Source organism: Melozone crissalis, unplaced genomic scaffold, assembly GCF_028551555.1.
Source record: "Melozone crissalis strain CALT ecotype California unplaced genomic scaffold, PUWL_Pcris_2 ptg000042l_1, whole genome shotgun sequence".
In the NCBI taxonomy this organism is placed as follows: domain Eukaryota; kingdom Metazoa; phylum Chordata; class Aves; order Passeriformes; family Passerellidae; genus Melozone; species Melozone crissalis.
Window position 1 is genome coordinate 8,207,557 of NW_026535820.1, and position 22,558 is coordinate 8,230,114.

General features: G+C 38.6%; 1 protein-coding gene and 1 long non-coding RNA gene across 2 annotated transcripts; one reads left to right on the forward strand and one right to left on the reverse strand.

Moving 5' to 3' along the window:
- Positions 1 to 522: 522 nt before the first annotated feature.
- Positions 523 to 6,973, forward strand: LOC128942496 (cytochrome P450 7A1). The gene is made up of 6 exons (XM_054285018.1): positions 523 to 602; positions 1,875 to 2,115; positions 2,469 to 3,082; positions 4,371 to 4,501; positions 5,404 to 5,579; positions 6,193 to 6,973. The coding sequence occupies exons 1-6, from the start codon at positions 523 to 525 to the stop codon at positions 6,490 to 6,492; spliced, it is 1,542 nt and encodes a 513-aa protein (XP_054140993.1). The 3' UTR covers positions 6,493 to 6,973.
- On the reverse strand, positions 5,646 to 11,714 carry LOC128942497 (uncharacterized). Its single transcript, XR_008483624.1, has 3 exons — positions 11,418 to 11,714; positions 9,145 to 9,213; positions 5,646 to 5,710 (listed from the first exon to the last, which is right to left on the reverse strand). It is a non-coding gene; the product is annotated as an uncharacterized LOC128942497 (long non-coding RNA).
- Positions 11,715 to 22,558: the final 10,844 nt, after the last annotated feature.

The following is a 22,558-nucleotide window of genomic DNA, read 5'->3' on the forward strand; positions in this document are numbered from 1 at the left end:
GGCACTCCAGAGCCAGGGCAGCCCACAAGGAGAAGGGAGGGGAACAGGCTGGCAGCTGAAGGGCAGCACGGGCTGCAGCCACCAGCTAGCACAGCCTGAATCTCCTGGACACCGGTCAGTAACCATTTCATATATTGCTAAACTTGAACTATAAACTGCAATTGGTAAATCTGCAGGATTCATCAAAATACACCTGGCTAACCTTCAAATTATCAACTATTACAGCTGTTTGGTTACTTTGGAACTGCTTCTGCTACGTGACATTAGCTCAAGGCCAGATCTGCAACTGTCTGCATCAATCTGGCAAAGCTTTCTGCAGAAAGGTGACAGCGAAGAGAGGGAACAAGCTCTCTCCAGAAATGGTTAATCAATAGCTTGCTAGGTTGACTCAGTGCCATTAGATACAGTAGTGTACCCACTGTATATAAATTGTGATCTGTCTTCTCTTTCATTCTCAGTCGCCTCTCCTGCCATCCTGGTAGTTACCCATTTTCCACTGGAAGCTTTTGGGCATTACCAGAAATGTTCCTGGCATCCTGGATCTGGGGAACGGCAGTAATACTTTGTTGTGTGTCTTGGTTTCTTCTAGGGAGGAGGAGAAGGTAAGGACTCTTTGTAAAAGCATCTCAGTGTGCCTGGCCCTTATTTGTGTCAAATATCCTGTGTACATCACTAGGAGAACTGTATTCAGACACATGCAGGACAGCATAGACAATGCTGTAGTTTGGTCTTTTGAGAGATTTATGTTCCAATCGAATTTTTGCGTATGAACTCTGCAAAAATAGTGTATTGATGCCTAGGATACAAATCTATGCATCAGGGAGGTAATTAAAATATGATTATGTATGTCCTGATTTCCTAATGTTCTGGGCTGTAATTTCACCTGTATTGTAATCACAGAGAATACCTACTTATATGTAATTATTGTTTAATACCTACTTACAAACATTTTTATATTATATCTAGTAACACAATTTAATACAGGTAATATTTATGTATGAGGTGTATTCCTTAAAAGCATTTATCTTGCTGACACATTTACATAAGGAGTGAGTAATTTGCTTAACTCTTCTTATCTTTTAATTTCCATAGTAATTTTCTAGTTTTATTTTTAAAGTTTAATTTTAAAAAACGTGAAAATAATTAACTTCATTTACTGAAAAAGCTGAAATATTATATGAAAGTTATTTCAGCAGTCAATGTCCTTATGCAGGAAAGCTGTTTCTACTTAAAAAAGAAAATAATTTAAACATATGCTTTGCTTTAAGTATCTGCTTAATTTACATCATGTGCTTGATGACATGTAGTCTGAAACACTAGCTCTTATGCTTACTGAGAATCATAGCAAAATTCCCATATTTTTAGAAAGATCTGGTCTATTAATAGGATATGCCAATAATAACAACCTTTCTATGCTAAAAAGTTTCTTTCCTTGGTGTTTAAATTAAATTGTGGATAAAATTGTCTAAAAATGTATGAGATAGTATCAATGTGATGGATTATTTATTAATGTGACAATGTCATAACTGTGTGTTAGCTAATGGCAATAATTTTGCATTTGGTGAAAAATATGCATCTGAAAAATACAGGTGAAAAATGTACATCTGATCTAGGGAAAAGAAATATTACATAATCAAACTGATTTATTATGTGTATTATTATGTCTATTAATAGTTAAAGTTGTTCTTTCTTACACAGCTTAGCTCTTAAAGGGGAGAAAAATGTTTGTAAATAAATTATTTATTTGAGATTTTTTTTCTTTTTTTTTTCCCACATTACACAAAACCTACCATCAGTATTTTACATGCCTGATAGTTCTGGAGAAGACATCTTTATACATAATTTTAAATGGAGCTTTTGTTTGTGTTTTGTAGGCGGCAAGGTGAGCCACCACTTGAAAATGGATTCCTTCCATACCTGGGCTGTGCCTTGAAGTTTGGTGCCAACCCCCTTGAATTCCTCAAAGAAAAGCAGAAGAAGCACGGCCACATCTTCACTTGCCATGTAGCAGGGAAATACATTCATTTCCTCACTGACCCTTTTTCATACCATGCGTTGATGCGCCAGGGAAAACACTTGGACTGGAAAAAGTTCCACTTTGCTACTTCTGCCAAGGTATTCCTGGTTTTAATATCTAACATGCGAAGTATCTGCTGGCATACCCAGTTAATCCCTCTAAACATAACTATGCCTTTAGATAGTTATGGATTGGTTTCACATTTCTGCACTTTTATAGTTTAAAATATTGAGGTCTTTTTTTTCCTCTTCCTAAATGGAAAAGAAATTTGCAGTGATTTGGATGTTCTAAGACTACACATTATTCTAAGACTGTACATTATTTTGTTACATTTGTTATCCTTTCCTCTAGTAAGCTATGAAGTTATACTTTGGCTTGTGTTTCTGTTAGACTTTATCATCCAGCTAATGACAGGCCTTACTTATCATGCATACAATTTATTTTGTGACAGGCTTTTGGGCATGGTAGCATTGACCCAGCGGAGGGAAACACCACTGAAAATTTTCATCAGACTTTCATTAGAACCCTTCAAGGCAATGCCCTAGATGCCCTCATTGAAGCAATGATGGAAAACCTCCAGTATGTCATGCTGCAGTCAAGAGCACCTAAGCTTCAGTCTCATACCTGGGTGACAGAAGGACTTTATACCTTCTGTTGCCAAGTGATGTTTGAGTCTGGCTTTTTAACACTTTTTGGTAAAGAATTTAACTCAAATAATGACAAAAACCTATCATCGAAGCAGGAAACTGAGAGAGCTCATATCCTAAATGCCCTTGAAAACTTCAAGGAATTTGATAAGATTTTTCCAGCCCTCGTGGCAGGGCTGCCCATCCACCTGTTCAAGAGTGCCCACAGTGCACGTGAGAAGCTGGGAGAGGCCCTCCTGCACAAGAACCTCCTGAAAAGGGACAACCTCTCTGAGCTTGTCACCCTGCGCATGTTCCTGAACGACACCCTGTCAACCTTCGATGACATGGAGAAAGCCAAGACCCACGTGGCAGTGCTCTGGGCCTCTCAGGCAAACACCATTCCTGCCACCTTTTGGACCTTGTTCTATCTTCTTAAGTAAGTCCCTATGCTTCTTGCTCCCAAACAAGCAAAATATTTGTCTTTCAGAAACCAATTCATTAGTACAGGCCAATTCCACTCCTTGATACCTCATCAGTGATAAAAAACTTATGGTTTGCATAGAAGTGCTATGTTGTTCAGGACTTCCACAGAAAAGACCTTCACCCATCTGAGAACAAGTGGTGGTAGCACAGAGCAATTCTTTAGAAACTTTTTTTTTTGTTGTTAAGGAACAGCACTCCAGGGCAATGCTACACTTTGTCAAGAAAGCTTTGGAGTAAATCTGTATGATATGACATTAAAAGTGCTAGTTACAGTCAAAACATTAATTGTATTAAAGGCTACAGATATAATGAGACATTTTTAGACCATCTCACTAGAGCAGGCAAAATGAGGTTTAACTTCATTATTGTTTTCACCGATACTTAATAGAAAATAATTTATATGTTGATAAATCCCACTGAAGCTCTACTGTAGATTGCACATGCTGAGCTTGTTACTTGTGAGACAAGTGCACAGCTCAGATAATGCTATCAAATGTCCATTTTAGAGTGGGCCTTTCTGGATTATCTGCTTCAGCTAACACTTTTAGTTATCATACCTACTTCCAATGCTAATTTTTGAGATTATTTAGTACTTTTTGCTCCAATAATGCATTTGCTTTAGATTTTCTGAACTTGGGGTCTTTTATCACACTGATTGTGCCTTCCCCAAGACACAATTGGGACCTCCTTTATTGTGTTTATATCTTTCACCAAAGCTCATATATTCCATGTCTGAAAGAAAGGCTAGACAGTGAAGGGTGCTATGTGGGCTCTTGGTATTAGGAAGATTCTTTTCAACTAGACACAATATTGTCACAGCAGTCAGAATAAATGATGTTATAAAATTGATCTACAATCCTGTTCCTAACCTTTCTACCTGCAGTGGGGCTATTTCCTCATCTACAACTGGCTGGGTTTTTCCTTATTTTTGGCATTGCTTTTTAGTGCCAATACTGTTTATTACCTGAATTACACACATCAGTTCTGTCCCACTTGTAATTTCAGACAAAATCAAATACTTGGGATTCCTTTATTTTTCTTTTTTTTTCCTTTGAAGTTATCATACCTTTGCCAAGACATGAAATAAATAGAACTGCAGCCTTTTGCTGCAACATTTTTATTTTAGAAGGTTGTACTTCTCTCTCAACAAGATACATTTTGGTCAGAAAGAAAGTTAATAGCAAAACCACTTCTTAAAGAATTTTTAAATTTATGTTATACCTTTGCTCTTTTGATCTTAGGAGTCCAGAAGCAATGAGAGCAGCTACCAAAGAAGTGCAAAGTGTTTTGGAAAGTGCTGAAGAGAGTATCAGCTTAGATGGCAAACATATTTCCTTGAACCGGAAACAGCTGGATAATATGCCAATACTAGGTATGACTATTTTATGCAGAAATCACACTATAATTTCCATGGTCTTCTGTTTATTACCATATAAATGCTTGCTGTAGAATTCCTATGGAACTAACAAAGAAATAGTAGAACAGGAAACTATGTTCCTTAGCAGTAGCCAACACAACTAGGCTTCCCAATATCCCAGGTGGTACTGAGACTATCAAAATTCACATGAACAGCATTTTTTCATGGGTAGTGGCATATCTCAATAATCCTACACTGCTACATAACATAGACACATGGATAATTCTGAACAATATTTTGTTTGATTGTGTCTTTAAATCAAATAAAAAGGTGTTGCCAAAACTTAAATCCCTATTCTTATCATGTGAAGCAATGTTTTCTAATACCATTACTTCTATTTCCTTTCAATATTTTTTAAATTATAATTTTTCAGAACTTACAGAGGGTTGTTATAATGCTGCTTTTGAACTACTCTTACTTAAAAAAAGAGTCAGCTAATATTGAAACAAAAACTTCCCACATTACTTTTTTTCTGAGTATGGGTTTCTATACAGGACCTCTTAAAGTTTCAGAAAATACTGCTCACTGCACTGTTTCTTTGTTATATTTTCAGTTTTCACTGGTTTGGTCTTTATATCAGAGTGAAAATATGTCTCACTTTTGAACATTCTGTTTCGTCCACTCTAAGCATTCTTTGTGGGGAAAGCAGATTAGGCTCTCAGTGGTATCTGCAGAAGGGATAGAAATGCTAAAAAGAAATTAGAAAGATACTTTTTTAGGCATTTAGAAAGTTAATATTAAAATATTTCTTCTAATAAATCCAGGGTTGGATAATGGCTCTGAAATAGTTCAAAATCCATGACCTGCCCCCAGTTTCACTGTTTCCATGGCAATCATCCCTTGTCCTCTCCCAACAGACAGCATCATCAAGGAGGCAATGAGGCTCTCCAGTGCATCCATGACTTTCCGAGTGGCCAAGGAGGATTTCACTTTGCACTTGGAGAACGACTTTTACAACATTCGCAAAGATGACATTGTAGCTCTTTATCCTCAGCTGCTGCATTTCGATCCAGAAATCTATGCTGATCCCTTGGTAAGCATTTTTTTTGCAAACTGCATTAAACTTGGTGCTCCGGCAGAAGTTAACAGGCCTTTGGATAAAGCACTTATTTAGGTGCCCCATGGCTGGTTCTCTGTTGTACCCCAGACAATCCATTCTTACACCTGAAGATGTGATAACAAGAAAAAACAAAGGCAGTGAAAGCACTATCTGCAAAACAGGTTTTAGTGCAACCAAAAGGTGTTTCTACCAGCCCCAGACAGCCCTCTAGTTACTGCCTCCCTGAGTGAGGGAAGATCATCATTATGAGGGTCTTTGAAGAAGGATAAAGATAATAATTTCCCTAAGGCACAGAATTAGAATTCTTCCAGTTCTCCTTCTGCTGCATGAATAAGAATGCAGATTACAATCCTTATTTTTAGAGGTCAGGAAAGAAAAGGGAAGTTATCAGCAAAGAACCTGGGATCCTGTCCCGCATAACAGAACTTCTCAGTGGCTACTCTTTCGTAAAGAACCCCATGGGGAATGGTGGTACTCTGCAATGCTGATTGGTGGAGACATCCTTTTCCCAGCCTGGCTTAGCAGCTTTATCTGGCTTTTGGAGGTATCCAAATACCAAGGAACCCTTTTGTGTGTTTAATTGCAGACATTCAAATACGATCGCTTCCTGAATGAGAAGGGAGAGGAGAAGACCGACTTCTACCGGCACGGCCGGAGGCTGAAGCATTACTACATGCCCTTTGGGACAGGCATAGCCAAGTGCCCAGGAAGGCTCTTTGCTGTCCACGAGATTAAACAGTTTTTGGCTCTGATTTTTTCATATTTTGAGATAGAGCTTGTGGACAGTAATGTGAAGTGTCCCTCTCTAGACCAGTCCCGTGCAGGACTGGGTATTTTGCAGCCATCCAATGACGTTGATTTCAGGTACAGGCTGAAATGCTTATGAGTACATGTTTTGTATTATGCATATACACTATGTACTAGTAGTACATAAATACACTGTATATACTAACAGTACTAAATGCACTGTATAACATATGCTTTATATACATTTTATGTATATATGCAAATTAAATGCTTCAAGTCTTGGGGGAAAATATATGTAAAGATGCTACTTCACCATTTTAATGAAATGCACCAGCGTGGTACCGGCATTCAGTGGGTTTAGTGCTCTCTTTTGATGCAAATATTCCCCTTTTTACCAACCATTTTGAAAGGCAAGTTAAGATTTTCCATTGTGTGTATCCAGCAGCCGGGTTTTTTTCTGTCAGCAAATACTTTCCCACGGGTAGAATTTCATGAGCTAATTCATAATAATTTCAAAACTGTACTGCAGTTAAAATATAATCTTTTCTATAATTGAAATCTTGGGTGGGGGGCTGGGCCTTCTCACAGGTGAAATAAAGTTTTTGTTGTATAAAGGCAGATTCACAGTGGGGAGGAGAGAGTTTCCTGGGGAATTACATTTATGGTTTTATGAAAAACTGGAAGAAGACTTGAAAAAAACCTACAGAAATATTCACGTTCAAGTGAAACCTCAAAACTTGTATTATATTCTTTGTAAGATACTTATTTTTAGAAAGTACTAACTGTGTTAAAATAAATTATATTGGCTAAACCAATTGCATCTCTAGACTGTTTGTTGTTTTAACATCTTAGAATTATCAAAGGTTTATGCACTCATCCAAAGCCACCCACACCAGTTTTAAACTAGCCAGCTCAAATACCAATATGGAGATAAATAAATATCTAACACATATTCACCAGTGGTTCTGGCTTCATTTAACCTCATTGCCTAAACTCCATATTCCATGAGCCTCCTTAAGTCTTTTTTCCTAGTCTAATTCTATTAAAGTTACCATGGGTAGTAGTGTGCCTACACATTTTATTTTTAGTGATGGCATGCCCATAAGAACCATTGTTTCAGGGTTAATATAATTTAGTTCTCTCTAATATCACCGTCCTTTTCTGCTACAAATGGCGGATGTACGTATGTATGTCTGTCACAAAAGTCCATTTTTTAATGAAATTTCTTTGGTCTGAAAGAGAGAGCTTTCTTATAATTTGCCGATGAAAAGAACATATGGACTTAAACATTGTTTTTATCCTGCTTTTTTCCAAGAACTTTTGGTCTGACCTTTTGTCCTTAACTCAAAAGTAAGCCTCGTGAGAGAAGATGAGATGCAGGACTATTTGATATTTTCACATTCTGGCAAAATATCCAGCCTAGCTGATAGAACTGTTCCTAAATAAGGAATTTTTTATTGAGTTCTAGAATTACTTTGAATTATCTATTCTTTTTTCCTCTCACATCCACCGTGCTAAATATTCAAAGGTTAATAAAAAGATTATGCAGCATGTGCATAACACTTTATTTTTTGTGCAACACACATTTATTATCTGTGTGTTGTCTTTGTAATTTTATTTACTCTTTTTGCATTTTCAAAGGAGAACAGAGAACATTGATTTCTTGCACCATGTATAATATTAAACAATTATGTATAATGCAAGGAGGATTGAATTATTACTTTGGTTCCCTTGGGAAGGGTAGTATCCAGTACAGCTTGTTTCCACACTTCTGCCAATTATATTTTGTATGATTCATATAAATTATAACATATTCAATGTAAGCTAATTTGGAGAGTGAATGCAAGCCTGACATGCACCCTGGTACTTGTTTTTATCATTAGAATATCTGCTCCTTCTTTCTTAAATAAATCCTGCTTGAAACAGCAGTTTTTGAGGGCAGCGTGGCTATGTAATATTTCAAGAAAAATACACTTCCTTGAAGAAAAGGAATTCAACATGGAAAACAACAACAGAAAAGAGATAAGACAACTGCTAAACTAATTCTAGGTTGCTTCAAAAATTATGCCTCTTTTACATCCCATTTTCTGCTTCAAACCAACTGCTTGAGACTTTTCTGGCTGTGGTTTAAGGGGTTCTTGTGAGTTCCTTTGGTCAATGAGAGATTGAAGTATTCAGTGACTCCTCAAGGTGATCTGGCTTTCAGCTTCCCAAGAGTGGGAGAATAATGGAAGATTGGTGAGGAAGACTGGTGAACATGGTCAAACGGCTTGCAAGCTGAGGTGTCAAAAGCCACGTACATCATAGCAGTTACTGTTTAGCCTCATGTGCTGGACAACACCTGTGTTCAGACAACACGGTCCTGAGATAGATTTAGAGGTATCCTGTTGAGCATGGGTAAGATTCCTGTCCTGATGTGGGAACAATCAAACTGTAGTAAACTACACCTGCATGAATCCCTGATATAGAAGGAAAAAGAGAAGGTTTGGTGATCCCCTAGCACTCAGAGAGCTCCATGGTGCCTGCATCCCTGCCTGTGTGCCTCTGCCTGTGTGCTGCTTTGGGAATCCCCCCACTGGCATCACGATTTAAACCCAGACAACAACCAAGCACAAAACAGCCAGTCACTCACTCCCTCAGCAGTAGGGTCAGGGAGAGAATCAGAAGGGTAAAAGCTAGAAAACTTGTGGTTTGGTTTCAACAAAACCAAATTTTCTCTCCATTTCTTCCATGCTGTTGTGTTTGTTCCTGTGTGCTGCCTGAGCTGGTTCACACACCAAGGAATACTTACAATAAAGAACTCAGGGGAAGGTAAAAATATCCGAGGATCACCCCACAGATTAAAGTCCAGTTCTGAACACTGTGGAGAAAATACTGACTAAAGTGCAGAATCACCACAAGCTGGTGGAAACCAACATTGTCTCCAGACAGGGCCCTGCAAGGGTAGCTCAGGAGCTCCTGCCCAAACTCCTGTGGCACCATGGTCCTCCCCACTCAGCCTGGGCCAGTCCTCTCTTGCTGGGATAGCAGCTCTCCATGGATGGCTGGAGCACATAACCTGTAGATTGATATGGAGTGTATAGAACAGAGGCAACCAGCCCTTTCTGCTCAGCTCAGGACTCCTGTAGCCTGAGGATGATAAAACATGTCTGCAGGGGACTCTTCTTTTTCATATTGACCTTGTGTTATGCAGATGAAAAGACCCAGTATAAGCCCCTAAGTATGCTTCCACTTTGTGACAAAAGACACACAGAGGAACTGTTTGAATAGCTTGGATATGGATTTCCTTTTTTTTTTTTTCTTAATATATGTTGGGCTACATATACAAGTATTTTTGTTTACTGCTGTAGCTGCTAATTTTCTAACCTCAGTTAAACCCCTATTAAGGGGGTTGCACAGATGCAAGTGAGGGGAGAAAAGAAAGTACAAGGTCTGTGGCACTATGCCTCAGCTAATGTAATCAAATACTTCAGCAATCAATACTCATCTGCCTTGCCAGGGTCACAAACACCACAAGGTTATACCAGGGCAATTCTTTCTGCTGCCTCTCCTAAAAGCAGGACTTGTATTAAGACAGGAAAACAAAGAAAAATAATACTAAAACCATAGGAGCAATTAGAAATATATTGGACAGATCCAGGCTGGTAACAAGCAGGCAGCCTCTGCTGTGGGCTGTGTGAGTGTTTCACATTATATACTTACTATTTAAAATGCATGCAGAGGTAGGGGCAGAAGAGGAGCCACAACCTCAGCCTCCAGGTGGGCACCCTAGGATAGTTCAGGCATTTTTCTCAGGGAATTTGTAGCGTGTTTTCTCAAAAAAAAAAAAAAAAGAAAGTAACAGGCTCAACAGGATGATTTGCATGACTTTCTGACAGTGCCCTTAGAGCCAAAGTGCTCTCTTAGTTGAGACAAGATTAAATTTCAGTTTGGGATTGCAGTCCCTGAGGAAGTTGGTGAGTTCAGTCTCTCCCACACCCCCAGGGACAGCTCAATGCTTGTGGTTGTCCTGTGTAGGATGAGTAAGAGTGAGGGATAACTCTTGAGGAACACAGAAGTGTAACATAAATTGGGCACGTCAGGGAAATTAAATGCTCAGATTTTTTTGGACCCAGATGAGCTGGACATTGGGCTGGTCAGATGCCTCTGAACAGTGATTTGGGGATTAGGAGCAAGGCTGGCTGAGTGAGACTACGTGGCTCATAAACCAGCAGAAGGAGGGTGAGCATTTTGGGTGAGCAGATTGAACCTAGGCAGTGAAAATGTTCTAGAGTTTTTTCAGGCTAAAAGAAATCTTTACTGATCATGGAGCTCTTGGAAGTGACATGGTGACCCTACTAATGAAACATGACACCATGTCAGAAAACAGGACAGTTTTACAGTTCTGAAACCATGCTGGCCACAGCTGTTGTAACAGAGCTGAGTTCAGGCAGCCACTCCTCAACATGTCAACAGTGGTTTTGAGCATAGATTTTTTAACCCTTCTTCAATTTTTTTTTATCTTACTGTAAGAATATCAGGATAAACTGGTATCTCTATTATGAGACATTTTATGCAAGTTTCTGATGAAATAAAAGAGGAAGCAAAAAGAGGAAAAATCATGGGATAATTTTTCTGAAAGCATGAAATACATTTTAGAGATAACTATTGCTTAGCTGATGATAGCATGCTTCAATTTGTTCATGGTCTTGGTCTAAACAGAGAGATGTGGCACATAAATAGGTATTTGCCATTTATGACCTGCACAGATTGTTCTATCTGAAAGTCAACAGGCTGAAGGTTGGACCATGATCTTCTGATGCTCCTGCTCATTGTAGGGAATTAGACTACATGACCTTCCCACCCAAATTATTCTATGATTCTATGGTTCTATTATCTCCTCTCATTTACACCACCAGCTCCATACAGTTAAAGAACATGCAGATGAGGCTTGATCATAATTATGTTTTGCTGCATACAGGGGTTTTGGTGGGAAAAGCAGTGATTGCCTCCTAATAACCTTAGTATTAAATAATAAAAAGGTTACATACTATTAACAGGAGTGCTATCAGTGTAAATACCCACCTTGCTAACTCTTGTTTACTTTAATTTGTTTTCTGCCAAGACAGACAACTCGGTGGGGTACACATTTCAAATCAAATGATCTTCAGTGACCTGTGAGTCATGAAGGGAGAGAGAGGTCACTTCAGAACAATTCACAAAAAAGAGCCACAGATTTTTAAAATGAAAAGTTTGTTATACTTAAATCACCTATAAATAAATTCCTGTGGGTTCCAATTATCTTTTTAAAGATAACAGTAATTACTAAAATTTGTCTCATCAGATAGCAGGATCCCACAGAAATTTTGAAAGATTAACACACCTTGGCTGGCTGGATCTCTGTTGTTTTGAGAACTCTTTAGTGTGACTGGCCATGTAATTAGTTCTCAGTAACATTTGTGTAACAGAGAAAAGGATTGGAAAAGGCCCCCAGTAACTGCAGACTTGAGACATAAAAACAACCAGAGGATGAATATTAAATGCCATAGGCTGAAAGTAGTCAAGCTAGAAGTCACTTCACTCTAGGTATGGAATGAGCTCCCCTTTACCCAGGGCAAGAACAAGCAGAGCTTCCTTGGGATGCTTGTGCAAGGTTCCTAAGGAACAGACTTGCTCTCAGAGGTGCTCAGCAGCTTTCAAAAAACCAGCTGGTTTTGTGTTGGGCTCTGGAGGGCTTTGGGAGGCCTCCCTGTCTGTGTTAGCTGCAGTAAGCACCCTGTGCAGAGTGCTGGCAGGCAGGAGCACAGAGCCAGTCCCTGCTGTCCCCAGGATGTGCCTGTGGCTCTGCCAGCTGCTCCAAGGCCAGACTCGCCTCTCACTGGGTTTGGAAAGAACAGCACCAGACCCCATCTCATCTCAGCCCGTGTTCCATGTGGACACCTGGACTCTAAAGGTAAGCCAGATCCTGCAAGGGAATTTGAGGCAGATACAAACACTTTGTGCCTGTGAAAAAAAGCTCTGTTCCTCCCTTGCCGAGAACTTCCATGTCTGGTTTGAGGCACAGGGTGAGGAACATTGGCCCAAGGGTTGAATCACCAGGAGAGAGGGGAACTGGGCCTTGATGACCTGCAGTGACCTCAGCTCTGCTCTTCTTTAATGATAATCACTCCTCAGGCTGAGGGAAAGACTTCTCTGCTTTATGCAACATTTCAGCTTGACTGCTCTGCCCAAGTAAGCAAAACCTTGGAAAGGTAAATAGTTAAGGGAACACTCCCTAAAAATACATCCTCCCTATTGAAAGGAGAATTTCATGGCTATTTTATTTCTTCTTGGAACAAGGAATAATGTCCTTATAAGAATGAAAAGCTGATGTTAAAAACAACAGGGAGAGCCATTAATGATGCAATCACATGAGTTGTGTTCACTGTGCCTCATACTCTTGGTACATTAGCTTCTTACACGTGTTATTTAGACACAGCAAATTTGGCTAAACAGACCAAAACAACTGTTGTCCATTGAAGTTCTATGTCTGCACTTAGAAGAAATTCTCCTGTGTCTGCAAAGAGATTACAGTCAGAGGACTGTCCCTAAAAATCTGTTGGTTTAATAATCCTGTGAATTTGCAGAAACCATAGCCAGAGTATAGGGGTGCTGGATGCAGATATAAGACAAACACCACACTGCAGAGGTGTCTGCAGATGATGTTCCTAGGGAAGGCACTGCAGTGCCCCAAGAGAGTTGCCTGGCTGCAATTCAGAGGACTCCAGCTCCCTGCTGATGTTTGTGGCACAGGCAGAGCAGAGGTGAGAGATGAAGGCCAGCACCATCTTGCCCCATTAATGATTTCTAAAGCTAAATTATACCAAAAATTCCTTGCTCATTCCTCAGCCTTCGCTGCTAAGAATATTTTTACAATCATTTTTTATTACTAAGATAATTTACACCCAGATAAGGACTTGGTATAAGAATTGTACAAACACAGAACCAAACCACCACGCTTCTCCCAGGGATGTCACAATCTAAGGAAAAGACAAGGTGAAACCACCCATCTAGATGAGGGCAAGGAATGAATGAGGCAGAATTTCCAAATGACAGCTGGTGGTCTGAAGAGACCAAGAGGCCAGTTAAGGTCGAGTATATCACTGACACCAAAGCATCTTGATCTGGTCAGATTCTAAAACGCTAGAATTGGGCAGTTAATACCAGATGACAGAGACATAAGGATTAAGGTATAAAGCTCCTTGGAAGCAAAAAAAGTTTATATTTGGTGCTATAAAGAATTCAGGATAAGGTAGGAATGGAGGAGGGATGACAGCATGGATAAACGCTCTTTGTGGCAAAAAGAAGTAGCAGGAGAGGAGGACAGCACTGGAAAATTACTGCAGCCCAAGGAGGAAACACTTGGCTGAATGTTTGTTAGGAGAATGGCTATGGAAGAAGGACACAGACAGTGACAGAGATTGCTGATGGGTGACCAAGGGGGAGTGAGGATGGGGTACTGACTTTGAGTCTTGAGCCCAACTGAAGACATTGTGAAGCAGCATCACTTGAGTGAAGCAGATATAAACTCAGTTAATGGGGAGCCAGAACAGCACTTCAAAGCAGTGCTCCACAATGTGATTTTTTTAATGTGCGTTCATCAAGCTGTGAAGCAAGAAAGGAACAGAACATGAACAGCACAGAAATAAGCTTGCATTAGGTAACAACAATATTTAGGGAGGAACAAAAGGTTAAGGGAGGGCATGACAGGGTGGCTCTGAGGAGCTACAATAGGATGGAGTCAGAAGATGAGGAGAAGAGGTCTGCAAGAGCATGGTTCAGTGGAAACCATGAATCTCAATTTCCAGAGTAGACCTCAGACAGACCCTATTCCAAAAAGTTACTCTGTAAATAAAATAAAACAGGCTGAATCCACATGCATGTACTATGCAAATATTTGCCACCACTCTGATCAAAGTAATTAGGTGATAATGTCCAGCCTTGAAACTGGCCTTGAACAGCATTTATTAAGGTGTTCCACTACTACAGCTATTGCTAAAGATCAGTACATCAAAGTGTACCATCAATCAGCCTTGAACCTTGTGCAGAGGACTCCCACTGAGCCATACAGAGTATAATGTATCTGGAGCCTGGCAAATAAGATACACATGTAGCCACTATTATAATTTATGTATTGTCAAAAATATGCTGGATAACAAGAGGTAGCTAAAGAAATACAAGATTTTACTGCTTCTTATGCTTATCTGGGGAATAATTCTAATATTTTTGAGGCAAGGTTTTTTCATAACCTAAGAGACTTTATTTCTAGTTCCTAATTTCAGTGTAATAGTGATTTTTGTAATGAGTATGTGGTAAGAATACGAGAAAGGGAAATAATGGATGTCCCATTGAAACTATGCTGTAGTCTGAAAAATATTAAGTTTGTGCTGCCAAAGACTACAGGAAAATAAGATTAAAAAAATATTTAAAGTCCTGTTTTGAGAGTGACAGACACCCAAAATAAGAGTCAGTTCACAGGTTATGAAACATGAATTAAGTTTCAAAATTCATACAGACAGCGGAGATCTGGCCAGCACATGCAGGCAGCTGAACACCAGCAGCTGCCAAAGTATGTGGTGTTACTTTAGGGTAAACCAAAAAAATCTCTAAATTGACATGATGGCACTCACAAGGGGTTTGACTCATTTGTCCCCACACAGGAAGCAGAGACATTGAAATACCCTGCAGTAACCCATGCATCTCTGGGCTCCCTTCATGCAGACTTACATCCCAAAAGTCAGGTGTTGAGTCTGTCGACCTCATGGAGCCTTCAGAAACTGAAAAGCTCCAGGAATCTGGCTGTGGGATAGCTGCCTGATCAAGCCCTAAACCTCTACTGAACAGAATGGGAGCTGGGCATTTTGCCCATACAAAAATGTGCACAAGTAGATACCTACATTTAAGTGCCCTAACCTTTGAACTGAATCCCGTTCTCAGAGTTTTGAGGACCATCAAAGAAATGCAAGCTCTGAACTCAGTTTTGGTCATCAGCTTCCAAAAGTAAATTTTTATATCAACAGGAACAAAAGCTATTGCGCATGTAAATAATAAAACTGCCCTGGAGATTTCTGCTCTTGATTATACTCTGAAAGGAGGTCCTGAAGAGACAATGTTTTTGGTTCAGGAATTGTATCATGCAATTTTTGTATAAACTAGGCAAGTCAAGATTGCACCTATCTCAAAAATAGTTTGGTCAACAATTTCTGAGGGAAAAATGCAAATTGTAACCACTCAAACCAGCCATACAGGATTCATATTTCCTGAAATACAAATTTAAATTGCAAATAAGAAAATTAATTCTTTCCTTCCGTTCTATTCAAAATGACGCATTCCTGGTTTTCTTCCATTTAAAAAGCTTTCACTTCAAAATTACTTCAAGTTAAAAGATTAAAAGATGGAAAACATATGATTTTATTTAAATTGATCTATACTGGCTGTCAAAATGTTTTGGTTTGCTGAAAACTCTGACATATTTGACTCAGGTCAAATCTACTAAATGGCTATAATCCAATTCTTTCTGGAATTAATTATTTTCATAATTTCCCTAGTAATTAAAAATTCTTTTCAATCTTACTGATAGAACTGTTAACTTTCTGCTACCAGGCACTCATGTACTGAAACCAAAGAAAAACTCATACAGTATTTACTTTCAAAAATATTTACCAACCAATTCTTTGGAGTTCTTACACAGTAAAAGTTCCCCCAAGACACTTAGCACTGGTTTGCTTCCTGACTTGTCAATATCAAAAGGCACTTAATCTAAAACTTTCACCACAGGAAAAGAAATCATTGTGTATTGCTCTTGAAATTGTCCTCTATAACATTTAGAATAAGGACAGAGAGAAACTTTGTATATTTCTGTTAACTTGAATGAACAGAAGAGATGTATCTGAGCAGATTCCAAAAATGATTTTCCATCTATTGTTGTATGCACAAATACAGATCCAGCAAACTAGAGTGATGTTTCTGTCTGCTGATATTAAATTTTGGTATGCAGTGTCTCATGACTATCACAGCCATAAGGCACAAAGCAGTTGGTGAGGCAGATGTTGCACAAACCATTTACAATAAATATTCAGGTGCAGTGCTGCATCTTGGTTTTCTACTTTAAAATATAACAGAAAAGACCAATTCCCAAATTCCTAATCACTGTCAAATCAAAGTCACTGACTGGTATCTTATAATACTACATTTTTTGTTTTCTCTTTATTTTGATACACTTCTACACATTTACATTCTTTGCTGCACGGAAATTTTATTAATTTACTTGCTTATGCAGAGAGCAAAAGAAAACAGTCTCAGAAGGTAAAAAACAAAAGGTAAAAAAATCCTGTCTTGCTCAGCTCATAGATGCGTGTCAAATCTACTTCCATTGTTACTTCTTTCCCCTCAAAGAAATTACATTCATTAATCATATAATTCAAAGAAATAATTCTAAAGAAACGAGAAGAAAACTGGAAAATTCTTTTTGGTAAGAATTGTACCCTAAATCTCACTGGTATACAAAAAAAACTAAGTAATATTTAAAAAGTTCATGAAGTCATGATTCTAAGAGCAAAGATTATGTTTTAGTCTTTGCGGTCATTCCCTTTCTTAATGCCTATTCCCAACATTTGTGAAACAAAGGGAAAGAAATCCTTCTTCAAAGAGTTGTCACTGGTGACAGTGGTCCCAACAGGTCCACACACCTTTATCTTCCCATTTGACATGTGCATCACATCTTTTTCCTCTGCCAGGCAATTCATAGACTCATAGACCAGTTTGAGTTGGAAAGGACCTGGAAGATCATTTAGTCCAGACCCCCCTCTAAAATAAGCTGGGCCATTTTCAACTACATGAGAGCCCAGTCCAGCCTGACTTTGAATGTTTCCAGGGATGGGGCAGCTACCACTTTTCTGGGTGTTCAGTTCTGGTATCTCACCACCCAGACCATAAAAAAATTTCTTCATCTCTAGTCTCCTCTTTTGGTTTAAAGACTTTACCCCTTGTTCTCTTGCAACAGGCCCTGCTAAAAAGTCTGTCTTCATCTTTCTTACAGGCCCCCTTTAAGTACTGAAAGACTGCAAGAAGGTTTTCCTGGAACCTTTTCTTTCCCAGCCTGAACAACCCCAACTCTCTCAGACTGCCTTCATAGGAGAGGAGCTGTCTCTTTACTTTTGTGGCCCTTCTTTGAACTCACTCCTCATTCCTGTGCTGAGGACCCCAGAGCTGGACACAGCACTTCCAGGTGAGGTCTCATGAGAGCAGAGTGGAGGGGCAGAATCACCTCTTCTTTTGATGCAGCCCAGGACATGTTTGGGTTTCTGGGCTGTGAATGCACATTGCTGGATCATGCCTAGCATTTCATCCACCAGCACCCCTCAAATCCTTCCCCACAGAGCTGCCCCCAATGCCTTCATGCCCCAGCCTGTGCTGGTACCAAGGGTTGCCCTCATGCAGTTTCCTGACCCTGCACTTGGCCTTGTTTAACCTCTGATGCAGTGCTCAGAGGAAGGTCACAAGAAGTCACTTGCTGCTCAAGATTTGCTTTGTTTTGTTTGCCTTTTAACTTCCTTATCTATAAAACCCATTGGATCACAGGATGAGAACAAATTCCTGCTGACTTCTACAGCAATTCCATCTGTTCTGCTTTAGAACACAGAGGAACAAGAAAAAATAAAAGAAAAACAATAGAAAGGGGAAGTTCTCCCAGGTTGCACTATCTGCAGTTTTTAGCATGTCACGGGTTGACAGATCAGCTGCAATGATGGCTGAAACCACAATTACTGGGGTAAAACTGGGGAGGTAATACTGCCAAAGTGCCCTGAACTTAAGTTAAACATGACAATTGTCCACTTAGTCAAAAAAATTCAAAAGATAATCAAGATCTTTGATATGAAAAATTTAGCTTAGCTATGGGGGAAAAAAAGTGCAGAGTGTAAAAAGCAGAATCCATTAGTGATGACTGAATGAAAAGTGACAATCTTTCATTACTGAGTTGAGGAAGAGTTATTTTCTTCTATTTTAGTATATTTTTTCCAAATAATTTCTTAAATATGGACAAAAATATAGTTCTCAGAAAGAAGGTGAATCCTTGGAATATAAGCTGGAATATAAATATCAGCCACACGAGCACGTCATTACTTGAGCAGAAGCATTAGCTGCAGAAGTCCAAATAAAATGGATGAGATGCAACATAATAGATGAGATCCTGACAGTATAGAATGAAACTTTCTTGTCAGAAGATTCCCTCAGTTTCAGTGGCAGGTGCTTAAGAAGGCAAGAATAGGAAAAAAGGAATGACATTTATCAGAGATGGGCAGCTGCCTTCATGGGAAGTATGGACTGAAAGCTCTGTGGTGCTAAGATAGTTGGAGTAAGAAAGCAGTGTCTTTCATTGTCACTCACATCTGTTGAAGGTTCTCTAGGAGAAATACCTGATATGAATTATAATCTATTCCTCCCTCAGAACTTGAAGATAAAGAAAGGAGAAAGAACATCCACCTAGTCATTTGTCAGGACCATAATTATATAGTTATGGTTTTTTTAAACTCTGTGTTGCAGGAATTGAATATCCTTATAAGTATGATCAAGCTTTCTATAACAATGCTACAGAATCTCAATTTCAGTGAATATATTACAAAAATATTACAAAAAACCACATTATTGACTCTCACATTTTTACTCTACAGGAAAGAGACTGATTTGCTCATCTAAGAGTATCATGGAATCATAGAAAGGTTTAAGTTGGAAGAGAGCTTAAAAATCATCTAGATTCCAAACCACCTGCCATGGGCAGGGACATCTTCCATAAGTTCCCATCCAGCCTGGCCTTGACCACTTCCAGGAATGGGGCATTCACGACTTCTCTGGGCAGCTCTGTGCCTCACCTCTCTCACAGAGAATGCTCTAATTTCTTCTAACTTCTTCTAATATGCAATCTAAACCTACCTTCCATGTGAAGCCATTCCCCACATCCTGTCACTCCCTGCTATAATGAGTCCCTCTCCACTATTCCTGAAGGCTCCCTTTGGCTATTGGAAGGCTGCAATTAGGTCACCCTAAAGCCTTCTCTTTTCCAGGCTTAACAATCCCAGCTGTCTGTCTTTCCTCCTAGGAGAGGTGCTCTATCCCTCTGATCATCTTCTTAGCAAGTCTATTAGCTAAATGTATATTTCTTAATAATAAAGACATCTCACTATTTGAACAGCACTTAATAAGTGGTTAGTGTACTTGTACAAAGCCAGCAGCACTCTCTGAGCTTGGAAAGGCTACTGTTCTAAGAAAACTCATAAAATTAAATGTGTGTTTGTTGGTGGCCTTGACTATGAGTAAAGGCCATCTGGAAATCACTGACTTCGGGTCAGCTCTACCTTCGCTGCTTGCGCAGTCGGTTGGGAAATAGCACCCACAGAGACAGCAAAGGCAAACAGACCTTGCCAGGTTGACATGTTCTGATACTGGATATCAGTCAAAGCAGTAGGAGCTACAGCTGATGGGAACAATAATGAACATGAATCTGATCTTCTATTGTTTCCAAGTTTTATTGCAGTAGGGCCTGAAGATTGCAACTACAACAAGGCAGCCACTATTTATGCTGAGAGACATGAAACCAGCCCACAAAAATACCTAGGATGAAAGCATTGAACATAAAGTTCATTATTCCCATAGGTGCCTACAAGCAGGCCAATAGGAATTGTATAGAAAGACAGAATTTAAAGAGACTTTCTATATGTGCCCAAAATAATGTTTAGATGAGTAAATAAATGAAAACCTCTGTGTGGAAGAGGCCAGTGCAGGTTAGAGAAGAAACATGAATAGCCAAAGTTCCTCCAAAATCCTTTCAAGGTTTAGTTTTCTCACATTTATTTATTTGGTGACACTGACTTACTCCACATCCTTATTATATACATGATCTAAGCTTCTTTCTTAACTTGGGCCATGAGATATTATTACAAACACACAAAACTCAGACAGAACTGGACTCCAAAGGCCAGGCTTTGCAACAACAGGAATACAGAACATACTAGCTAAGTCAACCTTACATATTATTGAGTCCTATGGTGGCAAGGTATGTGTGGTTTATCCAAACTTTTCCAGTCTTAGGGTTTAAGAGTGAGGGGGAGGAAAAAGTAAGACTGAACCCTGAGCAGATCCTTTTAAGGTCTAATTGTCTGATCTCTCCAGTTCTTTCAGCAAGCAAATTCTGGCTTACAATTTTTTGTGTAGTGACCAAGGTTACCAAGCCGTTGTGACCTGGTTTAAGGTCGGTGTCTCTTCCCATGAAATACAGCTTTCAGGAATTTGCCTTAGAAAATGAAACAAATTACTAGACTATAAGAGCAGGAGCAAATAATTTAATAAAAATTTTTTTGACACAACCATTTGTCTATATCCACTTATGCTCCCTCCTCTGCTTTCAATGATTCCTTTTAGATGACAGGATTTGAGGGCTATGGGAAGAAGTCCCGCATTAATAACAATATGCAATAATTTTATAGTTAAAAGAGGTGAAAGAATACATGGGAAAACAGTATCAAAACAAGAGAACCAATACTAAAAAAGTGATAAATAAATCAGTGGAAACTACTATTGACATGTATTGAGATACTCATTCATGGACAAAGATTGGTAGCACTTTTCTGCATTCAGAGACAGAGTCTTCTCTATTGAAAATTTCTCAGTTTCTTATACTAAGAATCAGTTTGCTAAAGAAGACTTCAAATGCAAATAGAAGTAAACATGTTATCTTATGTTTTTCTCTATTAACTGCAAACTTACAAAAAAACTAGTACATCCACTTTCACATTCAGCCTGAGGTATTGGTTGGCAAAATCTAGTTTAAAATTGACTAAATTGTCATGAGAGACTGTAAGGAAATTTACATTGCGAACATTTGATTAATGATGACTTAGTGTAATTTGATTAGGAACTGTTATAAGATAAACAGAAATTAATTCTTTGCACTGAAATGGAAATTTGTCAGTGGCTTACACAGGGCAAGCACTGAAGTTCTGAGGTTTCCATTGGTGCCAAACACTGTAGAAAGCAATTGTCATAAAAAGTTCATGAAAATGAAAATTTAATTTGGAAATCAGAAAATTTACTTTGTCCTCAAAGTGCAGTTGCTTGGTAGCATTAAGGTTAGAGCTAGCAAACACTATAAACGGTTTTGATTTTTCTTTTTCTAGACCAGACAATCAAAATTCTTATATCAGCAGCTAGTAAGACACTACAAATTCTACAAAACAAATACCAATATCATGGCCCTGCATAAACAGTTCCTTCTATTCAAACTTCAGCTAGAAACATCAGATTAGAAAAATGACTCATGCTTATTCCCATTTGTGAATTCTTGCTTGTTAGTATTCAAATGGTCTAAGAGCTCACCAAATTAATTTGGACTGGAAAAGGTTTATAAATGCAAAATAGTATCTCTTCCAGAATAATTCCCTGAAGGATTTTTAAAAATTTAATTTTAATACAGTTAAGAATTTCTCTCTTGATTTATCTCAATGCAGTGTGGAACAACAAATCTACTGTCCCATATCCCTGAAAAAGAGCTAAACCAAATAACTTGTAGATCACATATTTAACTCCAGAGCAGACAGCTCCTAGTGAATAGAAAAGAACTCTCCTCATTTCTCAGTTTTAGATGAAAAAGTTTTTAAACATAGTTTCTTTGCTTTAACGTTCAGATATGCTGCCAGGGAGCTCTTATATTATGGGCAGAACAAGACCAGTACTAAAGGAGAATTAAAACTAAGAAGTGTAAGAAGTTGAGTTCTAGTATCTGAGTTCTTTGATATTCAGCAGACTTTTTTTGGAAGGCTTGTAATGGAAATTTTGAATTCATACAGTGATATACATAACATCTCCAGCCCTTTGAATATGAAACATACATCAGAATTTATTAATTATGACTAGACAAAGGCAAAGCAAGTTGCTTTTCAAAAACGAAGCCATCTTTTTTTACTTTATTTTACATCAGTACCACCCTAAATAAATTTGGTATAATTAAAACAAATCTTACAGAAAGCCAGTATAACAATAAAATTTAAACAAACAAACAAAACAAACAAACAAAAAAAACAACAACAAAAAAGAAAGTTGATTTTTAAGGCTGCTTCATTCCATGAGTTCAGCTATTGAAAACTGTTTTTGAATTTCCCTTTGAGAATACCTGAATTGAATTTCCAGCTTTGTAC